This window comes from Saccopteryx bilineata, chromosome 1 (genome assembly GCF_036850765.1).
Source record: "Saccopteryx bilineata isolate mSacBil1 chromosome 1, mSacBil1_pri_phased_curated, whole genome shotgun sequence".
In the NCBI taxonomy this organism is placed as follows: Eukaryota; Metazoa; Chordata; class Mammalia; order Chiroptera; family Emballonuridae; genus Saccopteryx; species Saccopteryx bilineata.
This window is the reverse complement of record NC_089490.1, coordinates 211,329,381-211,350,625: the sequence shown is the minus strand read 5'-3', so window position 1 is coordinate 211,350,625 and position 21,245 is coordinate 211,329,381. Positions and strand designations below refer to the sequence as shown.

The 21,245-nt window shown below is 42.7% G+C and overlaps 1 protein-coding gene across 5 annotated transcripts in view; it reads left to right on the top strand.

Moving 5' to 3' along the window:
* Positions 1 to 21,184, top strand: part of RAB4A (RAB4A, member RAS oncogene family) — a 44,883-nt gene extending 23,699 nt beyond the window's left edge. The window contains exons 8-9 of one of the 5 annotated variants that reach the window (XR_010726030.1): positions 6,557 to 8,172; positions 13,579 to 21,184. Coding sequence is in view for 1 of the 5 variants with exons in the window: in XM_066235097.1 (XP_066091194.1) it covers positions 6,557 to 6,666 (110 nt within the window). In the remaining 4 variants the exon portion in view is untranslated. Of the gene's footprint in view, positions 1 to 6,556; positions 12,711 to 13,578 lie in introns of those variants that run through there. The other 4 variants (XM_066235089.1, XM_066235105.1, XM_066235097.1 and 1 more) reach the window with 4 other exon arrangements.
* The last annotated feature ends 61 nt before the right edge of the window (positions 21,185 to 21,245 follow it).

Here is a 21,245-nt window from a genome sequence, read left to right as displayed (position 1 = left end):
TTCTAAATAACTGGGTTAAAGAAGAAATCTCAAGGGAAATTTAAAAATATTTTAAACCAAATGAAAATCAAAACATAACATCAAAATCTAGGGGATGGAGCAAAAGTAGTGCTTAGAGGGAAATTTATAGCATTGAATACATATATTAGAAAAAAGAAAGATCTAAATACAGTGTACAACTATGTGTACACCATAGAAAACTAGGAAAAAGAGCCCTGGCCAGATAGTTCAGTTGGTTAGAGCTTCATGCCAAAGCACAGAGGTTACTGGTTTTAATCGGAGTCGGGGCACATAATAGAAACAAAGTGTCTGTCTCTCTCAAATTAGTAAGTTTTTTTTTTAAAGAAAAGAAAATTAGGGAAAAAGAGCAAATTAAATCCAAAGTAGGCAGAAGAAAAGAAATAATGAGAATTAGAACAAGAATTAATAAAATTAAAACTCAGAAATCAGTAGAGAAAAATCAACAAAACCAAAGCTGGTTCTTTGACAAGATTAATAAAATCAAATCTCTGAGAGTCAGGCTAAGAAAAAAAATATAGGCCCTGGCTGGTTGGCTCAGTGGTAGAGTATCAGCCCAGTGTATGGATATACCAGGTTCATTTCCTGCTCAGGACACACAGGAGAAGCAACCATCTGCTTTTCTACCCCTCCCCCTCTCACTTCTCTCTCTCTGTCTTTTCCTCTCCCACAGCCATGGCTTGATTGATTTGAGCAAGTTGGTCCCGGGTGGGTGCTGAAAATGGCTCCATGGCCTCCACCTCAGGCACTAAGAATAGCTCAGTTGCTGAGCAGTAGAGCAATGTCCCAAATGGGCAGAGCATCGCCCCATAGGGGGCTTGCTGGGTGGATCATGTTTGGGGCACATATGAAAGTCTATCTCTGCCTCCCCTCCTCTCACTTAATTTTAAAAAAGAAATAATGCACCTGACCAGGTGGTGGCGCAGTGGGTAAAGCGTTGGACTGGGAGGCGGAAGACCCAGGTTCAAGACCCCGAGGTTGCCAGCTTGAACGCGGGCTCATCTGGTTTGAGCAAAAAGCTCACCAGCTTGAGCCCAAGGTCGCTGGCTCGAGCAAGGGGTTACTCGGTCTGCTGAAGGCCCGCAGTCAAGGCACGTATGAGAAGGCAATCAATGAACAACTAAGGTGTTGCAATGCGCAACGAAAAACTAATGATTGATGCTTCTCATCTCTCTCCGTTCCTGTCTGTCTGTCCCTGTCTATCCCTCTCTCTGACTCTGTCTCTGTAAAAAGAAAAAATAAATAAATAAATAAAAAAGAAATAATGCAAATTACAAATATCAAAAATGAAAGAGAGAATATCATTATGTGATCCTATGGACATTAAAAGAAAGGAAAATGAAGGAATGCTCTGAATAACTCTAAGCCCTCTGATAACCTAGATCAGGGGTCAGGAACCTATGGCTTGTGAGCCAGATGTGGCTCTTTTGATGGCTGTATCTGGCTTGCAGACAAATCTTTAATAAAAATAATAATAACGTTAAAAATATCGCCCTGGCCGGTTGGCTCAGTGGTAGAGCGTCGGCCTGGCATGCAAGGGGTCCCGGGTTCGATTCCCGGCCAGGGCACACAGGAGAAGCGCCCATCTGCTTCTCCACCCCTCCCCCTCTCCTTCCTCTCTGTCTCTCTCTTCCCCTCCCGCAGCGAGGCTCCATTGGAGCAAAGATGGACCGGGCGCTGGGGATGGCTCCTTGGCCTCTGCCCCAGGCGCTAGAGTGGCTTTCGTCGCGACAGAGCGTCGCCCCCTGGTGGGCGTGCCGGGTGGATCCCGGTCAGGTGCATGCGGGAGTCTGTCTGACTGTCTCTCCCCGTTTCCAGCTTCGGAAAAAATACAAAAAAAAAAAAAAAATAAAAAAAAAAAAAAATATATATATATATATATATATATATATATATATATATATATAAAACGTTCTCATGTATTACAATCCATTCATTTCGTACTGCTCATGTTCATGGTTGCGGGTGGCTGGAGTCAATCACAGCTGTCTTCTGGGACAACACCAAATTTTTATTGGATAATGCCTAACGTACACGGGTTGTTGTGAATCAGGAAGTAAACTTCCCTCCTTTTAATCAAGTAGTCAGCTAGCTAATTGCAGAAACCCTTTTGACGAAGAAGATGGCTAAAAGAAATAAAGATGAGGAGTATCATACTTTTCAGCAGGAGTGGACAGAGGAATTCGCCTTTGTGGAGAGAGCAGGTTCTGCAGTGTGTCTAATGTGCAATGATAAAATTGCATCGACGAAACGGTCAAATATAAAGCGGCACTTCTACACACGCCATACTACATTTGCATAGAAATATCCAGCAGGGAACAGCAGGAAGAAAGCATGTCAAGAGCTACTGTGCAGAGTGCTAGTCAGCAGCAACTCCGTGTTTGGACCCAACAAGGTGACTGGAATTCGGCTAGCTTTGCTGGTGCTTTAGCAATTGTGAGAAATGGAAAGCCATTCACAGATGGAGAGTATGCCAAAACATTCATGCTTGATGTTGCCAATGAACTTTTTGACGACTTTTTGGGTAAAGACAAGATAATCAAATGAATAAAAGACATGCCTCTTTTGGCAAGAACTGTTCATGATCGTACTATCATGATGGCAAATCAAATTGAGGCAACACAAGTAAAGGACATAAATGCAGCACCATTCTTTTCTCTCGCTTTGGATGAGTCAACAGATGTAAGCCATTTATCCCAGTTCAGCGTGATTGCAAGGTATGCTGTCGGTGACACTACATGAGGAAAGTCTTGCTGTTTTGCCTATGAAAGAGACAACAAGAGGGGAAGATTTATTCAAGTCTTTTCACTGAGTTCACTAAAGAAAAAAATCTACCGATGGATAAACTTATTTCGGTGTGTACTGATGGTGCTCCGTGCATGGTGGGGAAAAACAGAGGTTCGTAGCACTTCGTCGTGAACATGAAAAGAGACCCATCCTAAGTTTTCACTGCATCCTACATCAGGAGGTGCTTTGTGCTCAGATGTGTAGCGAGCAGCTTGGTGAGGTGATGTCACTGGTCATTCGGGTGGTCAACTTTATTGTTGCCTGAGCTTTAAATGATTGCCAGTTTAAAACACTTCTGGATGAAGTTGGGAATAATTATTCTGGTCTGCTTCTGCACAGCAGTGTGCATTCGTTGTCAAGAGGGAAGGTGCTCAGCCGTTTTGCAGCTTGTCTGAGCAAAATCCGGACTTTTCTTGAAATGAAAAACGTTGAGCATCCTGAGTTAGCTAACACTGAGTGGCTTCTGAAGTTCTACTATCTCGTGATAGACTGAACATCTGAACCAGCTCAATGTGAAAATGCAAGGCATTGGAAATACAGTCTTATCCCTTCAACAAGCAGTGTTTACATTTGAAAACAAGCTGGAACTCTTCATTGCTGACATTGAAACAGGTCATTTACTACACTTTGAAAAACTGGGAGTTAAGTTTAAAGATGCATGCACAGCAAGTGACCCTGCTCAACATCTTGATCTCCAGCAGCTAGCAGGCTTCACATCTAATCTCCTGCAGTCATTCAAAGCTCGCTTTGGAGAATTTTGTGAGCACACTCATCTTTTTTAAGTTCACCACCCATCCACATGAGTGTGCAGTGGACAGCGCCGATCTGTGTTACATCCCCGGTGTCTCTGTCAGAGATTTTGAGCTACAAGGTGCTGACCTGAAGGCCTCAGACATGTGGGTGAATAAGTTCAAGTCACTGAATGAAGATTTGGAAAGACTTGCACGACAGCAAGCAGAGTTGGCGAGCAAACACAAGTGGGGAGAAATGAAAAAACTTCAACCCGCGGACCAGCTGATTGTCAAAACTTGGAACGCGCTTCCCGTCACATACCACACACTGCAGCGTGTGAGTATTGCTGTACTGACAATATTTGGCTCTACATATGCATGTGAGCAGTCTCTCGTATCTAAAGAACGTTAAGACCAACCTGCGATCACATTTAATGGATGGAAGTCTCAACGCCTGCATGAAGCTTAACCTCACCACATATCAACCAGACTACAAAGCCATCAGCAAAACCATACAGCACCAGAAGTCGTATTAATGGTAAGAAGTACTTTATTCATCATTGGTTAGCAACAGCATAACAACGTTATTAAAAAGAATTCAGAGACTTATTGTACTTTAAAAGTGTTGAGCTTAAATAAAATGCACACATTTACTTGTATTTAGTGTTAAACATATTGTATGGTTCTCACGAAATTACATTTTAAAATATGTGGCGTTCATGGCTCTCTCAGCCAAAAAGGTTCCCAACCCCTGACCTAGATGAAATAGACCAATTTCTTGAAAGATACATTTTGGCAAAACTCACACAGAAAGAAATAAACAATTTGATAGGCCTGTATCTATTAAAGAAATTGAACCAATAGTTAATAACCTTTTAAACAAAGTTCCAGGAACAGATGGGTTTACTGGTGAACTCTACCAAACATTTATGGAAGAAATTATACTGATTTTCTACAATCTTTTTCATAGGACAGAAGCAGGTGAAATACTTCCTTACTCATTCTATAAAGCTAGCATTACCCTAATTCCAAAACTAGATAAAGACATTATAAGTAAAGAAAATTACAGACCAATTCCTCTCATGAACATAGATGTACAAGTCTTGAAAAAATATATATTAACAATTCAAATCCAACAATGTATGAAAAGGATTTATTCCAGGTATACAGTGTTGGTTCAACATTCTAGAATCAATTAATATAATCTATCACATCAACAAGATAAGAAAAATCACATTATCATATCTGGAGATGCAGAAAAATCATTTGACAAAGTCCAGTACATATCCATGATGAAAATTTGCAGTAAACTAGAAATAGAGGGGATCTTCCTCAACTTAATAAATATCTACAAAAAAAACCCTACTACTAACATCATTCTCAACGGTGAGAAACTTGAAGCTTTCCTGTTAATATCAGGTATAAGGCAAAGATGCCTCTCCCATCACTCCTTTTCAACTTCATACTAAATATTCTAGCTAATGCAATAAGATAAGAAAAGGAAATAGAAGGTGTACAAATTGGGAAGGAAGAAATTAACTGTCTTAACAGACACCTCACCAAAGAAGATAACAGATAACAGTAAGTATATTAAAAAAGTGCTTCACATCATATGCCATAAGGGAAATGCAAATTAAAACAATGAACTACCACTACAACAGACCTATTAGAATGGCCAAAATCCAAAAAATACTGAACACCAAATGCTGATGATGATATAGAACAGGAACTAATTTATTGCTGGTGAGAATGCAAAATGGTACAGCCACTGTGGAAAAAAGCTTGGAATATTCTCTTTTTCATTTTCTCTTTTTTTTTTTAATTTGTTTACTGATTTTAGAGGGAGAGGAATGGAGAGAGAGAGAGACAGAAACATCACTGTTCCTGTATGTGCCCTAACCTGCAACCTATACATATTGGGATGACACTGTCAGGGCCAGTTTAGAATTTTCTTACAAAACTAAACATACACTTACTATGTAATTTAGTAGTCGTAATCCTTGAGTTGAAAACTTATGTCTACACAAAAGTCTGTGCATGGATGTTTATAGCAGCTTTATTCATAATTACCAAAACTCAGAAGCAATCAAGATGTCCTTCAAGTAAGAGAATGGGTAAACAAACTATGATGCTTCCAGACAATGAAATATTATTCAACACTATAAAGAAATAAGCTATGAAGCCATGGAAAGACATATAGCAACCTTCAATGCGTATCACTAAGTAAAAGAAACCAATCTGAAAAGGCTACATACTGTATAATTCCAACAATATGACATTTGGTAAAGTCTTAATAAGTTTTAAAAAATACTAAAGCAACCACTAAAATAACACAGTAAAGAGTTATGTTAGTAAAGTCTTAATAAGTTTTAAAAAATACTAAAGCAACCACTAAAATAACACAGTAAAGACTTATGTTAGTAAAGTCTTAATAAGTTTTAAAAAATACTAAAGCAACCACTAAAATAACACAGTAAAGAGTTATGGTTAATAAGCCAACATAGAAATTAAAATGGAGTAAAATAAATAATGTAGATAACCCAAAGAAGATAGGAAAAGAGGGGAAAGGAAGTAAAGAACAGATGGGACAAATAGAAAACAAATAGCAAAATGATAGACTAAATCCAACTTTACCACTAAAGAATTTGAACTCTACTGGAAACCCTTTTGTGCTTGTTCAGGAAGAAAGGAAGGGCAGTAGTTAATGGGAGAAACTGAGAGAGGTTCTTCTGCCTGTGTCTCAGTGAGGAGCCTTCTTGGGTTAATTGAAGTCTAAATGAATGTGCCTGTTGCTAACATAGAAGGTGTATTTATAAAATTTGCAAATGGAGAGTTTAATTTTTCAAAGCTTCCCTTTTTTTCCCATTTGCCGCAGTGGACTTTTACATACAGTCAACATTATTGAATAGGCATATGTTTAAATAGAAGTTGGAAGCATTCACTACTCCTTTTGGGATTTTAAGCTATATTTGTACATTTATAGTTATGCATATTTCTAAATTGTTTTTAATATTTTTTAGGTGTTCATACAGTGGTACTTGGGACACAAGTGGTGGAGCTTGAAGAAATTTTTTACCACCATCTTTTCTACATTATAAGAAGTAGATCTTTGTGTGGGAAAAGGAAATGACTTGAGTGTTATGTAAGCTGATAAATGCAGCACAGCAAACCCCATGGTAAATCTAATTCAATGGACAGCATCATTAGATGTATACATATATGTAAAAATTCTCTGTTCTGTGTTCTCCCTTTCACTTTTGGTTTGTTCCTGACTGCATACTGTATATACTCTAGCCCACAACGTTTCTACAGCATGGTCTCTGGTGTATGATATAATAGAATGTTCCACTAAATGCCGTCTAATTTTTTTTTTAGTTATATGAACTAAAATGTGTTGATGGTGAGGTGTGCTTCGATCATCATGTCAGTTATGTTGCACGGTGGTTGTACACGGCCTGTTTTCTCACACTGGCATTGGCAGCCAGCACAGTGCTCATTCATTCCGTTTGCCACAGTCCACAGGTGTATACATGCCCACATTGGAAATACTAAATCAGTAGTTACTCACATACTGAAATAAAAAATGGAGTTTTTCGGCCCTGGTCAGTTGGCTCAGTGGTGGAGCGTCGGCCCGGCATGTGGAAGTCACGGGTTCAATTCCTGGCCAGGGCACACGGGAGAAGCGCCCATCTGCTTCTCCACCCTCCCCCTCTCCTTCCTCTCTGTCTCTCTTCCCCTCCGACAGCCAAGGCTCCATTGGAGCAAAGTTGGCCCGGGCGCTGAGGATGGCTCCAGGGCCCCTGCCTCTGGTGCTGGAATGGCTCTGGTTGCAGCAAAGCCCCAGATGGGCAGAGCATCACCCCTGGTGGGCATGCTGGGTAGATCCCAGTCGGGCGCATGTGGGAGTCTGTCTCGCTGTCTCCCTGCTTCTCACTTCAGAAAAATGCAAAAAAAGTTTTTCTATGAACTTTAAACTGTCCAGCACTCTGTTGATTTGAACGCATCTTCATCCAGATGAATTCAGGAAGTGAAGCCTGAGTACCTGCTGCTTTAGGCACTCTGAGCAACACCACGGATTCTGGTCCCTTTAACCAAATTTGCCCAGCAGCTGATTCTGCTCTTAGCTGTGGGTCCCGCACCTGTGGTGCACATCTGTTCTAGCCTGTCTGGTCTCTCCCTGCTAGAACACTCTTAGCTACCATGCTTTTTCTGGGATTCAGTATTATAGCATCACTGCCTCTTTTTTAAGCCTTTTATTGTTTTGTGTTCCTTTTAAGGATACCCGGTAAATCAAGTGAACATTAAGAAATTCCTATATCGCTTTTGCTGAATACTTAAATGCCTTAGTCAACATGTTTTTAATTCATGTGAGGTTTACTGAACTATAATATATATTGTATTGCAAAGACTTGTTCTAATATTTTTAAATGTCAATTCAAAAAATATGTATAAATGGAACTTTTCTTCACAGTTGAAATACAGCACTATTTAAGGCTGAAAAGTTAAAAAGTATTCTTCACCTTATATGTGTTCTTCCAATTGACATTTTAGCCACCTGCTGCTTTTGTTGTTTGTTTTAATCAGCGGAGCACCACAGCACTACTAATTCTAGGAAGTAACTTGGATAAAAATATCAGTATGTATCTGTTTTAGATATTTTAATTTTGCTGTTAAAAAGCCTGGAGTATTTTACTTTGAAAACAGACCTGACCTGTGGTGGCACAGTGGGTAAAGAGTTGACCTGGAACGCTGAGGTTTTCAGTTTAAATCCCTGGGCTTGCCTGGTCAAGGCACATACAGGAAGCAACTGCTATGAGTAGATGCTTCCTGCTTCTCCCCCCCCCCTCTTTCTTACTCGCCCTCTCTCTCTCTCTTTCTCTCTCTTTTTCCCCCTCTCACCCCTCTCTCCAAAAATCAATCAATCAATCAATCAATAAAAAAGACAAGTTAGAATATGAAGCCAATTCTCAGACTGAACGACCCCTTGGACGTCTCTGGAAGAGTGTTCACTCAGTATCTCATATGTGACAGTTCTGCAGGCTGCTCACTTTCAAACAGCTCCATGCAGGGAGTACATGCACTCTACCACGTCACATTATTCAAAAGCAAGAGTGTTTTCAATAAGATGTTATTAAGTTGGTTTATAAATGAGCCTGTTAATTAAACCATAGGCACTGCATATCAATTCCATATCCTCTGACCAATAAAAGTTGCTAGAGAACCAAACCACGGTGGTTCTTAATGAAAACCTTCAGGGAAGGGGAAGAGGGGAAATCATTTGGTATTGGGCAGTACAGTGTTTCCTGACACCATCAACCAACTGTCTGGTTCTCCAGACACCAGCTGTGAGTCCTACAATATTCAGTTCTGGAGACAGTACTAGATTCCATAGATAGAAGGCTTAGTCCGCTAAACACACTTCAGATGCCAGTCACAAGTTCAGGTGGTTGCCCTGTGCTTCTGACCGACTAGCCATAAATCTTAGGTCCCACAACCACCCTCCTTGGGTCCCATTAATTTGCTAGAGCAGCTCACGGAAACTTACCAGTTTCAGGAAGACAGGTAGCTAGTAAGTTGTCAGCCATCACGCCTTAAGATTAGAAAATACTGGAGCTCTCCCTCCTGGGAACACACCCGTGCCTTTCCCTTCCCCTCTTCTTCCGCCATAGGCGGTACCTCCTAAACTCTAAGGGTCCCCATGAGACTTGCAACCAGGGGAGCAGTGGGCAGCGGCAGCTTGTCGCAGGCTCACCCTCTGAACCTGTCTCCAGGACCGCCTTTCCTCTCTGGCTTCCCAGGAAGCCAAAGCAGCCCCACCATGACTTTCTCCTGTCATTTCTTCTGTCCTAAGCCCTTCCTTGTTTCACTGTCCCCAGCTTTTATAAGTGTACTCTTAAAATAAAATTCAAAAAAAGGAGAAGAAAATATTGCTTATTGCTAGAAAATAGAAAATACAATCAGGGAATCAGTTTGCACTTACATTCTTTCAGTTTTTTTATTATGAAGGTTTTCAAACCTACACAAGTATGAAGAAAATAATGCAGTGAGCCCCTCTGTCAGCTGGCTTCCACAGTGGTCTGCATCATGCCAATCCTGTTTCATCTCCCTCTGCCCCACCTGGGGTGGTTCTTATCCATCTTACTTGGAAGCATCCAAGGCATCTATCCTTTCACCCAAAAGTAATTCAGTGTGCATCTCTGACAATATTTTTAAATTTTTATATAGTCACCATACCATTGGGAACTTTAGAAAGATATTGTTACAAAGCTAAGAATGGTTATGTTTTTTTCTTATCTCACAATGATGTAACATTGGCTTTCTGGCATGTGTTGAAAAGCAAAGTGCACATCTTTCATACATTATTGGAGGTGATTTCCCAGCATGCAGCTAACTGTAGCAAAGTGCTGTCCCTCAGCCCAGGTGCAGTCATATCTTCAGCAGTGTCACCAGGGCAGCCAGCGTGCCACCCATGGCCAGTGCAGTTCAGTGTGTTGGTGCCCTTGCCCTACTGGTGGTGTTTTCACTGTCTCCCCTGCCAGTGTAATAACATGAGGTACACTTCATTTAAATCATCTCAACGTGTCCATAGCCCATAATGAAGAACATATCTAACTTTGATGTGTGCATCTCTGGAACTTTGGCTAACCAAGTTGGATATGGCTTGAGCCCTGTCATACACTTGCAGTAATCTGTGTTCTACATGGTAGAGGGCACTATCCTTACACTTCTGTAGGGAACTGAATAAAAAATACATAAGCTTGTTCTCTGACAGGTTCTTGCTCTAACTTCTTGATGTCATGCGTAAATTTTCTTTTAGAGAAAACTAGGATTAAGCCTGGCCTGTGGTTGCACAGTGGGTAGAGCACCAACCCGGAACACTGAGGTCACTGGTTCAAAACCCTGGGCTTGCCTGGTCAGGACACATGCGATAAGCAACCAATGAACAGCTAAAGTGAAGCAATTATTTCTCATCCTCTCCCCTCTGTAAAATTATAAAATCTTTATAAAAAAATACTAGTAGTAAGAAAACAAACTTGCTAAACTTTACACCTCCAAATACCATGGAAATAATTATGATTACTAAATATGGAAGGACATACCATGTATGTAAGTAAAATGCTAATTTCTTTATGTTCTATTCATTTTACTTTGAATAGAAAAAAATTTAATATGGTTACCTCAGGTTAAGTCTACCATTATCATTCCTTTTTCTAGAAAAGTCATCATATTGGTTTCTGTGGCTGAAAATTACATCTCATGCCCTTGCACTATCCCCATTTCTTGGGAGAAATGTTGCTTTGCATTTCTCTGAATGCCCCTGCTTTCCTATCGTCTCTGCCTTTGCATAGACCTATGTCTCCCTCACCTGTGATGCACCTGCTGCTCTCTTAAGTCGGTGGGGCTGCTGCTTGGAGGGGACAGGGTAACATCTCTGTTGGGAGCTCTACCCACCTCTACCCTGGACCTACACAAACAATCTGCCCCTGGTATTCACTGTCCTAATCTTTCTTTTGGTCTTGATCATTGTCCGAACTTGTCTCCTCTATTGGGCTAAGTGCTCCCTAGGACAGGGCTGCCTTCTGTATGCAAGCTGTATGCCCAGTGCCTAGCACCTAGGGACTCCAGTGCTTATGGGAAGGACAGATGACCACAGTCAGTTGTGTCTCCAAGACTTTCTAAAGTACCTGGATATCCAGCCTATCCACTTCAAGATCTCTTTTTGCAAAACCCCAAAAGGTGGTCATTCGGTCCTACTAAATTTCTCCCTTTCTGGGCAAGAGTTTTATAGCATCCAAGTGTCCTCACCAAGATGGCAAAATAGGAGACCCTGCATCCCCCCCTCCAAAGGTCAACAGTAAGACAGCTGTCCAGAAACAGATATGGGAGAGCTCAGGCGTCTAGTTAAGAAACTTCAGCAGCACAGTAAAACGAAAACCCTGAGAGTAATCGCATAAAAAGGAAGGAAGGACTGCTTCACTGAGCCAGCATCATCCCATCCTCCAGGTCAGCAACACTCAGCCCCAAGACAGAACTGCCCGGCTAGGGCGACTTCTGCTCACTGGTGAAGGGAGGGGTGAGCGAACAGCTTCCCCAGCTTTTCAGGGCACCACGTGAACCTACTTCAGTTTCACCCCAGCCAGAGACCAGCAAAACAAGACTACAGAGATGTCCAGGAACAAAGAAGGAGGAAGGCTATCCTGTCAGCCACACAGCAGGAGTGGCCATGGTGCCAGTGACCTGCTTTACAAAAGTCCCCAGCAGTTTGCACCACTGAAGAAATCAGTGGCCAGCACAACTGCAATGGACACCTGCAGATTTCACCATGGATACTCCCATTCACAGGTGCCAACCATCTGAGTCCCTCTCCATCCCCTCCCCTTATCTTGACCAGGCCCTGGACCCGCACTGGCAGCCTGCCCAGGCCTCTGCAGCTACAAGAATGCCAGATGCCAGCCCAGGCCCCCATGGCTGACTGCTACTGCATTGGGCACATTTGTGGCTAGACCCTCTGGCCATGCACTTGCAGGTGGTCAGCCTGACTCATCATTGACCTATTCTGCATTCATGCAAGTGCAAACAGACAGCCAAACCCCCACAGCTGCTCGTGGGCCTGGATTTGGTCCCATCTCCAGTCAGTGGCCCGCAGCAGTTGATTCAATTGTATCTCCCTCCTCCTGGTTGTGCACAGGCCCTTGGGGAGGCTTTAGACGTGGTAGAAAACACCAACAGCCAGGACCCCTCATAGCTTCTGTTGCCCTCCAGTTGACCCAGGCCCTTTCTGGCTTTGTCCCCCACCAATACATGTGTGTGTGCAACCAGTCCCTGCCACTACACAGGCACCTGCATCTAGACCCCCTAACCAAGTGTGTTCTCTGGCAACCACCATTGCCTGTCATGGTCCCTTCACACTGAACCTGAGGCACCACTGAGGACTCCGGCAGTGCTTTCCAAGGCCACATAGTTGATACCGTGGACCTCAGTGGCCTGAACCAATAAAACATGAACCCCGCCTCCCAAGACCTGGAGCCTCTGCACTTGGCACTCTGCCATTGTCCTGGCTGGGGTCATAGCACACTCCAGCATGCCCCCACCCAGAGGTCTTTCCTTTCCAAAGCCAGTTTTTAAAGTCTGGAAGAGGTGACTGCTTTTCTTTTCTTTTTTCTTTTTTTTTTTTTTTTTGTAGCAGAGACAGAGTCAGAGGGACAGATAGGGACAGACAGACAGGAAAGGAGAAAGATGAGAAACATCAATTCTTTGTTGCAGCTCCTTAGTCATTCATTGATTGCTTTCTCATATGTGCCTTGACTGTGGGGGCTACAGCAGACCGAGTGACCCCTTGCTCGAACCAGCAACCTTGGGCTCAAGCTGGTGAGCCTTGCTCAAACCAGATGAACCCGCACTCAAGTTGGCAACCTTGGGGTCTCGAACCTGGGTCCTCCACATCCCAGTCCAAGGCTCTATCCACTGCACCGCTGCCTGGTCAGGCGTGACTGCTTCTTAATGCACTGCTTCTCAGGGATACAGGGATCACAAGAATCAGGGAAACACACCAACAAAGGGACACAGTAAGCTTCCAGAAACTTTCAGAAATTGCTGATAACTCAAAATAATTGTTCTAAAGATGCTCACAGAGCTACAGAACACAATTTAATGAAATAAAAAAAACACTGTAAGGGCCCTGGCCGGTTGGCTCAGCGGTAGAGCGTCGGCCTAGCGTGCGGAGGACCCGGGTTCGATTCCCGGCCAGGGCACACAGGAGAAGTGCCCATTTGCTTCTCCACCCCTCCGCTGCGCTTTCCCTCTCTATCTCTCTCTTCCCCTCCCGCAGCCAAGGCTCCATTGGAGCAAAGATGGCCCGGGCGCTGGGGATGGCTCTGTGGCCTCTGCCCCAGGCGCTAGAGTGGCTCTGGTCACAAAATGGTGATGCCCAGGATGGGCAGAGCATCGCCCCCTGGTGGGCAGAGTGTCGCCCCTGGTGGGCGTGCCGGGTGGATCCCGGTCGGGTGCATGCGGGAGTCTGTCTGTCTCTCCCTGTTTCCAGCTTCAGAAAAATGAAAAAAACAACAACAACACTGTAAGAACAAAATGAGAAGTTCAACAAAGAAATAGCATTAAAAAACCCACAAATTTTGGAGCTGAAGAACACAGTGGGTGAACTGAAGAATTCAATAGAAAGCTTCAACAACAGACTGGTATGAGCAGAAGAAAGAACCAGTGACCTTGAAGATATCATTTGAAAATATGCCACCAGAGAAGCAAAAAGGGAAGAGAATGAAAAAGAGGGAAGAAGTCCTATGGGGCTTCTGTACACCATGGAGAGACAATCTATGCATCATTTGGAGTCCCAGAGGGAGAAGAGAAGAGAAAGGGGGCACAAAGCTTATTAGAAAAAATAATGGCTGGGAACTTCCCAAACCTGGAGGAGACATTTGGACATTCAAGTTCATGGAGCTAAAGATTCCCCATAATTTCAATCCAAAACTACTTTCTCCATGACATATTATTTTAAAATTGCCAAAAATCCTATCTCCTAGAGCACCCTGTTTCCTTTTGAAATGTTGCCTTCATTATACAGTTATCAAATTCTTTTATTTTACATTCTGTGTCAGGGGTCGGGAACCTATGGCTTGCAAGCCAGATGTGGCTCTTTTGATGGCTGCATCTGGCTCACAGACAAATCTTTAATGAAAAAAATAATGTTAAAAATATAAAACATTCTGATGTATTACAATCCATTCATTTCCTACTGCTCATGTTCATGGTTGTGGGTGGCTGGAGCCAATCACAGCTGTTCTCTGGGACAACACCAAATTTTTATTGGATAATGCGTAACGTCCACGGGTCATTGTATGGCTCTCATGGAATTACATTTTTAAATATGTGGCGTTCATGGCTCAGCCAAAAAGTTTCCCAACCCCTGTGGGGGTTTTATGGTTAAGAGCTTTAATGTCTAGGCTGCCGATGTTGTGGTTTGGATTCATATTCCTTGGGTATGCTGTCTGTGCACTCTTAGCCTCTTGGTGCTTTATGAGCAGCCTGTGGACAAGCAGTCATCCAGACGCGGGGGTCTGCATCCTCATGGATCTGTCCCTGTAAGAATGCAGCTCCAGTCTTGAAGGCTGTAAGAAAACTGAGTATATTATTGTCAATCCACTTCTGCTTCCAGGCCTCAGCTGTCCAAGTATTGTATGATGTCCTGGATTGTATGATGGGTCATAAATGCTCAGAGGTGAAAAGTGTCGAATCTCTCAGATCTGTTCATTACACACATTCTGTTACTGTTGACAAGTCCCCATGTGAAGCAGAAGCCAGAGCTATCCTTAGATCTTGAAAACTTCGTACCTGCTGGCTCTTCAAAGGATTAGTATAGGAATAACAAATAATAGTATTCCTACCAAACTTTAAGATTGAATGATTTCATGTGAAGTTCTTAAATGTTCTATTTAGGTTGTTTATGTATGTTTTTACCTGATTTTTCAGACTTTGGGCCTCTCTGAGTCATAAGAAGTGTATTTCTGCACTTGGGAAACGTAGCTGCTGCCTGGCCTGTGGGGGCGCAGTGGCTAAATCATCAACCTGGAACGCTGAGATCACCAGTGCCAAGCCCCAGGCTTGCCCGGTCAAGGCACCTATGGGAAGCATCTGAGTTGATGCTTCCCACTTCCCCCTCCACCTTTCTCTCTCTCTATCCTCTCACTTAAATCAATAAATAAAATCCTCTAAAAAAAGAAAAAAGAAAAGAAAGGCAGTTGTTGAGTGCCCATTTGGTTGTTCTCTGTGTCTCTGATTGAAGTATAGGACTTAATGCCCACTTTTCTTCTTTGAAAATCAGTTTATTAGTGAAATTACTAGAGAATTTTTTGTTTGACAAGCTCCTTATTTTTAATAGCCAATTGAAATGTCCATATAATAAAACTTGAAGGGACATAGCATTTTTTACAACTAAAAGAAAGATGTTCTCACATTTATCATTTGAATTAACCTTCAAAACAATCTTTGCTGTGATACAGAGCAGATGTTAGGCCCATCTCCCAGTGGGGGGCCCGATGCTTAAGTGGGGGCTGCATACCCCCAGGAAGTGGATGGCAGGCCCGGGGCAGCCTGCGGCCTCCCCTGCACAGCGCAGTCAGCAGAACATGGGGATTTCTGTTGACTGGAATGCTTTTTCCCTCAAAATTTTGTAAATTTCAAATATATGTGTTTATTGTCATTTTAAGAACCATAAACAGCCTGACCAGGCAGTGGCGCAGTGGATAGAGCATCAGACTGGGATGCAGAGGACCCAGGTTCGAGACCCCGAGGTCGCCAGCTTGAGCACGGGCTCATCTGGTTTGAGCAAAAGCTCACCAGCTTGGACCCAAGGTCGCTGGCTCAAGCAAGGGGTTACTCGGTCTGCTGAAGGCCCACAGTCAAGGCACATATTAGAAAGCAATCAATGAACAACTAAGGTGTCTCAGTGAAAAACTAATTATTGATGCTTCTCATCTCTCTCCGTTTCTGTCTGTCCCTATCTATCCCTCTCTCTGATTCTCTCTCCGTCTCTGTAAAAAATAATAATAATAAAATAAAAGAACCATAAACAGTTTACACTTTAACCTGTAAGACTATTTTCCATTTTTAAAGTGTGTTTAGTGCTTACTTGTTAGAAGTGTGTTAAGTTAATCACTGTGAGACTAAGTTTTGATAAAAAAACTAACTTGAAAGTTTGACAACTTGCTTTCTTGTCCCGGCCCTCAGTAAACTGAAAACAAATTCAAAGTGCATGACTGAAAATGTATGCTAACTGGTGTTCAGAATGATTATCACAATCTTCTTGTCCTCAGCATTCAAAGCTGTCCATTACTGAAGCTGCTTATGAGTTAAATATTTCTCCCGAACTGGTAAGAATGCACCTGAGGCCTGTGCTCCTGGCTTCTGCCTTCCCCTGGTGGGGAGATGGCTGCCTTTCAAAGTGGAATTTGCATCCCTCACCTGCAACATCTAGTGTATTTATTGTGGCAACACTCCTGTGCTATATGCCAATAAACCATGAACCCAGGCTGGCCTTTGCCTATGTTGCTTCTCATGTCTATTTATTTAATTTAGTCCTTGAGCAGGAACAGAAGAAAATTTTTATTACTCAGGATTTTTTTCCCCCAGTTAATCTGTAAGTATCAGATTATTCTACTCTGGCCATCCTCTTTCCAGGAGTGGTTTTGGCCTTAAAGCTAACCTGTAGCTTCAGACTTTAACCTAATTCTGTTTTGGGACCCACCTAGTGGCCTCCACATTGGGCCTGGGGTGGTGTTTGTTCACAGAGATCCTCCCGAGAGGTCAGGTCTGCTCCATCACTGGGTGGTCCTGCACAGCAGAGCGCTCAGCTAAGCATGAAGTGAAAGTCGAAGTCAATGGAAGGGTTGTGGAAAGCTCAGCAGGAAGACAAGAGGAAACCTGAGTGTCAGGGACCACGCACAAGTGAGCACCGGGCAAAGGCCGGACTAAGTGTGGGTCATGGTGCCCTCCCGAAGGAGGGGGCCCTAGCAAAGTAAGCAACTCCAGGGAGCTGTTGGCAGAAAGCCAGCATCTGGTCTTAACTCCCTGGGTTCCTCTCAAAGACCAGCGAGCAGCACAGACACGGGCAACTCCCCAATGCTGAAATCTTCAAGCCATTCAACAGGAAAAAGAAACAGATGTAGTAATCATCACCTAAGTCATGAAAACAATAAAGGATAAAGGATAAGCAATGTCAATTTTTGCAAGTGGTCACTCTTAACTATGTAGTTCCAACTACCTTTCCTTGACAGCAAAGCCAGTGTTGAATTCACACTGAAACAACAGCCACAGAGCAAGGTGCTGAGCAGCAGGCGCTGCCCCGCCTCCCACAGGCCACCCTGAGCCCCTGGGAGCCAGTGTGGGATGCGCAGGCAGCGCTGGGAGCAGGGAGCTTCCCTTCGTTTTCAGTGTTCAAGACACTGCTTCAAGACAGACTGCCCCGCACTTCCTCCTGCTGTAGGTCAGGCTCCCTAGCAGAGGGAGGCGGCGTGTCTGTGCCCCCCAGGGGCCAGTATGCACCCACGGGGGGGGGGGATGAGGGGATGCTAGGAAACGCTCAGGAGTGGAATTGTCAAGTCAAAGATGACATTTTGTTTTTAAGGTCGATCAAGCCAAATAGCCTTCCAGGGAACTTGGGCCAGTTTCACTCCCACTAGTAGAGCAGGAGACCCAGACTGAAATCCACAACAGTCAACAGGAAAAGCTTTTATTTCTAAGCTATGCTTCGCCTCACTCCCTTTGCCAGTAATACTTTCGAACATTTTAAATATCAGGTACTAGAACATCCCATGGATTAAGCCCCATGACAACATCAATTTAAAGAAGGAGGAGAATACACTAAAGATTTTGTATTAAACCTGCAAACTGTGCAGTATTCTGTTTTGGATGTTATGATTTCCAATAATTCAAATAGCAACCATTGTTCCATGCAATTTAGTTAGCTGAGTTTCCTGGCACGAAAATGACAAAGCTAGGCCCTGGCTGGGTAGCTCAGCTGGTTAGAGCATCGTTCCAATACACTGAGGGTGTGGTTTGATCCCCAGTCAGGGCACATACAAGACTCAATTAATACATAAGTAAATGGATTAATAAATTGATGTTTTTCTCTCTTCCCCTTCCTCTCTCTCAATCAATAAAAATTTTTAAATGACAAGGCTATTATATATGAAGTGGCATAAATATATGCCTACTACAAGATGAGTAATAAACTATACCCTATTATACCTTTAGAAATTTTATGGAGAGCGTTGGTAATACATATGCTGTAACCAGAGGAACCAAGTAAAAGTAGTCTTTCAGGTTATAAAAATAAATAAAAACTATTGATTCCTGTTTGTCACTCACCTAGATCCAGGAGAGTGCAAATGTTATCCAATATTCTATTAATTCTCTTAATACAAGCTAACACAGAGACATGCTTATAGCAATTTGTTTTAATTAGGGCTTAAAACCAAAAATTTAAAAAGAGAGTCTTGTACCAATTATTTTATCCTATATTTTAAATATCACTGGATTCCTGAGCTGTTTCAAACTTTTCAACATGAAAGGTAATTTTAAAGTATCTTGCTGTCTTGCAAGTTGTCCCAAGAATTAGAAACATGATTACAACCACATCAGTTTCTAGACCATCAAATTGTTACAACTTTAAAAAAAAAAAATTTTCAGAGGCTCTAAAAGCTTACTTTCACCCCCACAGAGAAAAAAAAGGGACCCTAACCTAATGACTTGCAAAGGGGACTCACAACTAATTCATGTAGATTTATTCTCACAACTAATTCATGCACATTAACAGTACTTTAAAAGCCTGACCTGTGGTGGCACAGTATATAAAGCATCACTAGAACACAGAGGTTGCCGGTTCAAATCCCTGGGCTTGCCCAGTCAAGGCACATACAGGAAGCAACTACTATGACTTGATGCTTCCTGCTTCTCTCCCCTCTTTATCTTCTCTTCTCTACCCGTTCTCTAAAAATCAATAAATAAAATTTAAGAAAAAGAAAGAAAAAAAATTACTTTAAAAGTCTTATTCATTCCTGGCCAGGTGGCTCAGTGGAGAAACTGTCAACCCAGCACACCTGAGGTCACAGGTTCAACCCTCCAGTCAGGGCCCGTATAAGAAGCAACCAATGAGTGCACAACTAAATGGAACAGCTACGTGAAACAACACGTTGATGCTTCTCTCTCAAATCAATGGAAAAAATATATATTTTTAAGTCTTGTTCATTTGTCCTCTATTTTAAAAGGGGAAAAAATGGACAATATTGCTTTCTAGGTTTTTCCAGATCTCCATCTGGAGTTTTCAGTAGTAAGTTCATTAAATACGAGTCTGTTTTCTAAAAGGGAGAGTCTGGCTTGTCTGAGGCCTGGAGGAAGCTGCGTTTCTAAGGCAGTCTGTCAGTGAGGAGCCTGAGCTACCCCCGGGGCTCTCTTGCCTAAGATTGTCAGGTGCAATGTGAACACTTGAGCAGGAGGGATACCCCAAACACACAGAAAGTGGTTTTAGAGGGCAGTACTCCCCATCAGCTACACTATGCAATTACCACATTAATTTGATGTTTAAGGTACTTGCAATGTTTAAGGACTTTAATAAGAACAACAGCAAAAGCCACCAGAATTACCAGTAAGGTTGTTTTGGACAACATACAGAACTTCCTCTTATTAAATACATACCTCAATGATTAGGAGAGCTCTCTTTGTAAAATAATTTACCGCAAAATATTTAAAACATCTTTCTATAAAGTGACCATAATACTCCAAAAGACTCAGAGTAAAAATATCAAGGAAATGCTCAACCTCACATCCAAACAACAAATTTTCATTCATATATCTCCAAGTGCTAAGTTGGTAAAGTACATTCTTCCCTCTTTTGAAGAACTTAGCACTCACTCCTCCTTCTTGTAGGTTCCTGGAAACCAGTGTTTTCTTAAAACCACTTTTTCTGTCCCAAAAGCAAATGTACTAAAGAGAAAGAACATTTCATTCATACACATCCTTACCTTTGTACCTACACATCCTCTCACATTAAGTCCTATATAGGAATCTAGGAGTAATGTATGTATTTATGTATTTCAACCAGAAGTCTGAATATGTACATAAAAGAGGCTTTGTCATTAGTGAGTTCTATAGAGGGAAAAGTACAGAAAGCAGGGTGGACCACATTTCTGATGGCTGCCTGACTAATTGATCTCCAGTAAGCAAGTGAGACAATCTCAGTTCCATCAAACAGAATTTCAGGTAAGTGCAAAACATCATTACCAACTGTTATAGAGGGATGAAAGTCCACATGAGTGTGGGCCAGCAGCAAGTGACCGATTCCTCATTATGTGCTTTAAAAAAAAAAAATCTGACAATTTAAAAAAAAAGTGCTACAACAGACTTCAACTCAAAAAAACTTCAGTATTACACAACACAATGTACTGGTCCTTTTTACTGGAATGCATTTGAACTATTAAACACTAAGTGCCTGGATGACAATGGAAAGAGAAAAAAGGTAGCCCTAACCCAGCCCAGATAATTCTTTTTTTTTTTTTCTTCTGAAGTTGGAAACGAGGAGGCAGTCAGACAGACTCCCGCATGCGCCCGACCAGGATCCACCCGGTATGCCTACCAGGGGGCGATGCTCTGCCCATCTGGGGTGTCGCTCTGTCGCAACCAGAGCCATTCTAGCGCCTGAGGCAGAGGCCATGGAGCTATCCTCAGTGCCCGGGCCAACTTTGCTCCAATGGAGCCTCAGCTGCGGGAGGGGAAGAGAGAGACAGAGAGGAAGGAGAGGGGGAGGGGTGGAGAAGCAGATGGGCGCTTCTCCTGTGTGTCCTGGCCAGGAATCGAACCCGGGACTCCTGCACGCCAGGCCGACACTCTACCATTGAGCCAACCGGCCAGGGCCAGCCCAGATAATTCTTAAATATCAGTCTACATGAAGCGCCGAACTGAAATACAATTCAGTTGAACTGTTCAGAAGCTACCAAAGTTCTAGTTTCAGAACACATGGAAGCAACATGAGCACTGAAACTCACCGTGACTGGATAGCCTTTCACAAAACAACACAGAAGGAAAATGAGTCTTATGCTCAAGTTGGGAATGATCTTACTGGCTACGGAATGTGGAAAGTTGTTCAGGAGAGGACAAAAATGGGCGCTGCCTGAAGTTAGGAAAAAAAATGTTAAGCATCTATAA